The 3,320-nt window shown below is 38.4% G+C and overlaps 1 protein-coding gene across 1 annotated transcript; it reads left to right on the forward strand.

Annotated features, from left to right (window-relative positions):
- On the forward strand, positions 1-2,222 carry NFIL3 (nuclear factor, interleukin 3 regulated). The gene has a single exon (XM_004713901.3). The coding sequence runs from the start codon at positions 536-538 to the stop codon at positions 1,922-1,924; it is 1,389 nt and encodes a 462-aa protein (XP_004713958.1). The 5' UTR covers positions 1-535; the 3' UTR covers positions 1,925-2,222.
- Positions 2,223-3,320: the final 1,098 nt, after the last annotated feature.

Here is a 3,320-nt window from a genome sequence, read left to right on the forward strand (position 1 = left end):
CAAAACCTTATATTGCTATCCTGATTGATGCATTCTGGAGTGGTAGCCAGGCACCATCTAGTTCTTCCGGTCGGTTTCTCCTTTTAAAATCCAGTCTTCTGCTTTTCCTAGGACAGAATGCTTTTGTCTTATTTTCCTGAAAACTGCAAAGCCTCGTGCCGAAATATCTCACTTTGTATTTGTCTTTTACAACTCTAGCAGCATAGGAACTTGGGTACTTGCTTACACTTCAAGGTTGTAAACTTCTTGGAGGCAAGAACTGTCTTTTTGTACCTGCATGCTCTAAATTCTTGACATCATCCCTTGAACCTAATTGGTAATCAGTATTCTCTAGTAGGTAACTTTTTTTTTAATGTATTGCAGATAACCCAGAAGATAACAACAAGATACCTACAACAAGAGGATCCTGCAAGATTTACCCTAGACTGTCGAACTGAAAGACTATGTTTTTGAACCACCGTTTTTAAAGACATTGAAAATACAGAGAAAACAATTTGTTCTCCTATGCCAGACATATAGATAAAGGGTGCTTCTGATGCAGCTGAGAAAAATGCAGACCATCAAAAAGGAGCAGGCCTCACTTGAAACGACTAGTAATGTGGACAAGATGATGGTCCTTAATTCTGCTTTAACTGAGGTATCCGAAGACTTGACAACGGGCGAGGACCTCCTCCTCAATGAAGGAAACGTGGGGAAAAACAAATCCTCCGCCTGTCGGAGAAAGCGGGAATTCATTCCTGATGAGAAGAAAGATGCCATGTACTGGGAAAAAAGGCGGAAAAATAATGAAGCTGCCAAAAGGTCTCGTGAGAAACGTCGACTGAATGACCTGGTTTTAGAGAACAAATTAATTGCGCTAGGAGAAGAAAATGCCACTTTAAAAGCTGAACTACTTTCACTGAAATTGAAGTTTGGTTTAATTAGTTCCACAGCATATGCTCAAGAGATCCAGAAACTCAGTAACTCTGCAACTGTGTATTTTCAAGACTATCCAACTTCCAAATCGAATATCAGCTCATTTGTGGATGAGCACGAACCCTCAGTGGTCACAAGTAGCTGTATTTCTGTCATTAAGCACTCTCCACAGAGCTCTCTGTCTGACATTTCAGAGGTGTCGTCAGTCGAACATACTCAGGAAAGTCCTGTTCAGAATAGCTGCCAAAGCCCTGAAAACAAATTCCAAATCATAAAACAAGAGCCAATGGAACTGGAGAACTATACAAGAGAGCCAAGAGATGACAGAGGCCCCTATACAACATCTATCTATCAAAACTACTTAGGAAATTCTTTTTCTGGCTACTCACACTCTCCACCTCTGTTACAGGTCAATTGCTCCTCCAGTAACTCTCCACGAACATCAGAGATGGATGACGGTGTGGTAGGAAAGTCATCTGATGGAGAAGATGAGCAACAGGTTCCCAAGGGCCCAATCCACTCGCCTGCTGAACTTAAACATGGACAATCAACCGTGGTGAAGGATCCAGAAGTGAATTCCTCTGCGTTGCCACATAAGCTTCGGATCAAAGCCAAAGCCATGCAGATAAAAGTAGAAGCATTGGATAATGAATTTGATGCCACACAAAAATTGTCCTCGGCTCTTGACATGACATCAAAAAGACCGTTTGAACCTGAAAAGCATAATGCTCCAAACATGGTACACCCTTCTCTCACTCCCTTCTCAGTGCAAGTGACTAACATCCAAGATTGGTCTCTTAAATCAGAACACTGGCATCAAAAAGAACTTAGTGGCAAGACCCAGAATAGTTTCAAATCTGAAGTGGTTGAAATTAAAAACAGTGTCTACAAAGTTTCTGACCCAGAGAATTTGTATTTGAAGCAGGGGATTGCAAACTTATCTGCAGAGGTTGCCTCACTTAAGAGATTTATAACTACACAACAGATCTCTGCTTCAGATTCTGGGTAAACTACTACTGAATGGTATCTGACTGTTCAGGAAGATGTCATTTGCAATAGATGAGTATGTTTTGTATTATGCTGAATTTTCACTGGACCTGTGGTGTCATTTCACTGTAATGTTCACATGTTGTCTGTTTGTTACCTTTTGGTGCCCAAATTATTATGAAGATTAGATTGTGTTATCACTATGCCTTGTGTATAGTCAAATAGTCCACACAAAAGCTGTACATATTAAACATTATTTTTGTTGTTCTACTATAAAATGTGCAAGTTACCAGTTTCAATAAAGGATTGGTGACAAAACAGATCTTTGCCCAATTTCACTTGATGTTAAGAAAAAGCAATGTTGTTATCAAAACAGGTATCAGAATAGTCTACATTTTATTTTTGAGAATTTTCTCTCGTTAACATGGGGAAATTGAAGCAGAAATTCAGCAAGTAATTAGAATCTAACTCAGTTGTACTTAACAACATCATTTTTGCTTGTTTTAAATATTCTAAAGAAAGAAAAAATATAGCAGTGACTTTTCATACACCTGATGATAATTTATTACTTTTCTCTCCATTGTATAGTTATATTTTAAAACACATTTTCTATACACTTTTTTAAGTGGAATAATCCAAATTGATCTGAAGACAGCATTGCTTTATTCAGCTCTTTTTTGATCATCATGCATGGTTTTAGATAATGGAGTCACTGATCTACTTTATTAGATTCGAGGTGGTTTTCAAAGAATGGGTAAAGATTAAGTATATAGACCTTTTTATGTCATTGTAAATCTGAACAGTTCTGTAGAATAACAGAGAGTGAAGCTAGTGAAATACTGTTTATTGAATTTCCAAAATGCCAAAGATATATTAATTACTGCCATATGACTAGTTCAGTCTTGATAGATGCAATGGCTTATATTTGTAATATTGAATGATAAATATAAGTCATCACACTGTAACTAATGCTATAGTGGTACATTAGTTAAGTGCTTGGCTGCAACCTGAAAAGTCAGTAGATTGGACTCACCAGTCAATTTGCAGGAGAAAAGACCTGACTATCTGTGCCCATAAGACTAGAGTAGGAAACCCCTTTGTCATAAAGCAGCGGTTCTCAACCTGTGGATCATGACCCCTTTGGGGGGGTCGAACGATCTTTTCACCGGGGTCGCCTGATTCATAACAATAGCAAACTTACAGTTGTCAAGCAGCAGTGAAAATAATTTTACGGTTGGGGGTCACCACAACATGAGGAACTGTATTAAAGAATCATGGCATTAGGAAGGTTGAGAACCACTGTCATAAAGGGTCATTAGGAGTTGAGGTCAACTCAGCAGTACGCACCAATAACAATATATCTTTAAATATTAGTTTGGAAACTATAGCATTAATGTTGCTAGCTGCTGTCCCGTCAG

The sequence above is a fragment of the Echinops telfairi genome, unplaced genomic scaffold (genome assembly GCF_000313985.2).
Source record: "Echinops telfairi isolate 266 unplaced genomic scaffold, ASM31398v2 ScPeMD7_1;HRSCAF=3_0, whole genome shotgun sequence".
In the NCBI taxonomy this organism is placed as follows: domain Eukaryota; kingdom Metazoa; phylum Chordata; class Mammalia; order Afrosoricida; family Tenrecidae; genus Echinops; species Echinops telfairi.

Excerpts from the sequence above, each read along its gene's own strand:
- NFIL3 (XM_004713901.3), top strand. The coding sequence starts at position 536 with ATGCAGCTGAGAAAAATGCAGACCATCAAAAAGGAGCAGGCCTCACTT.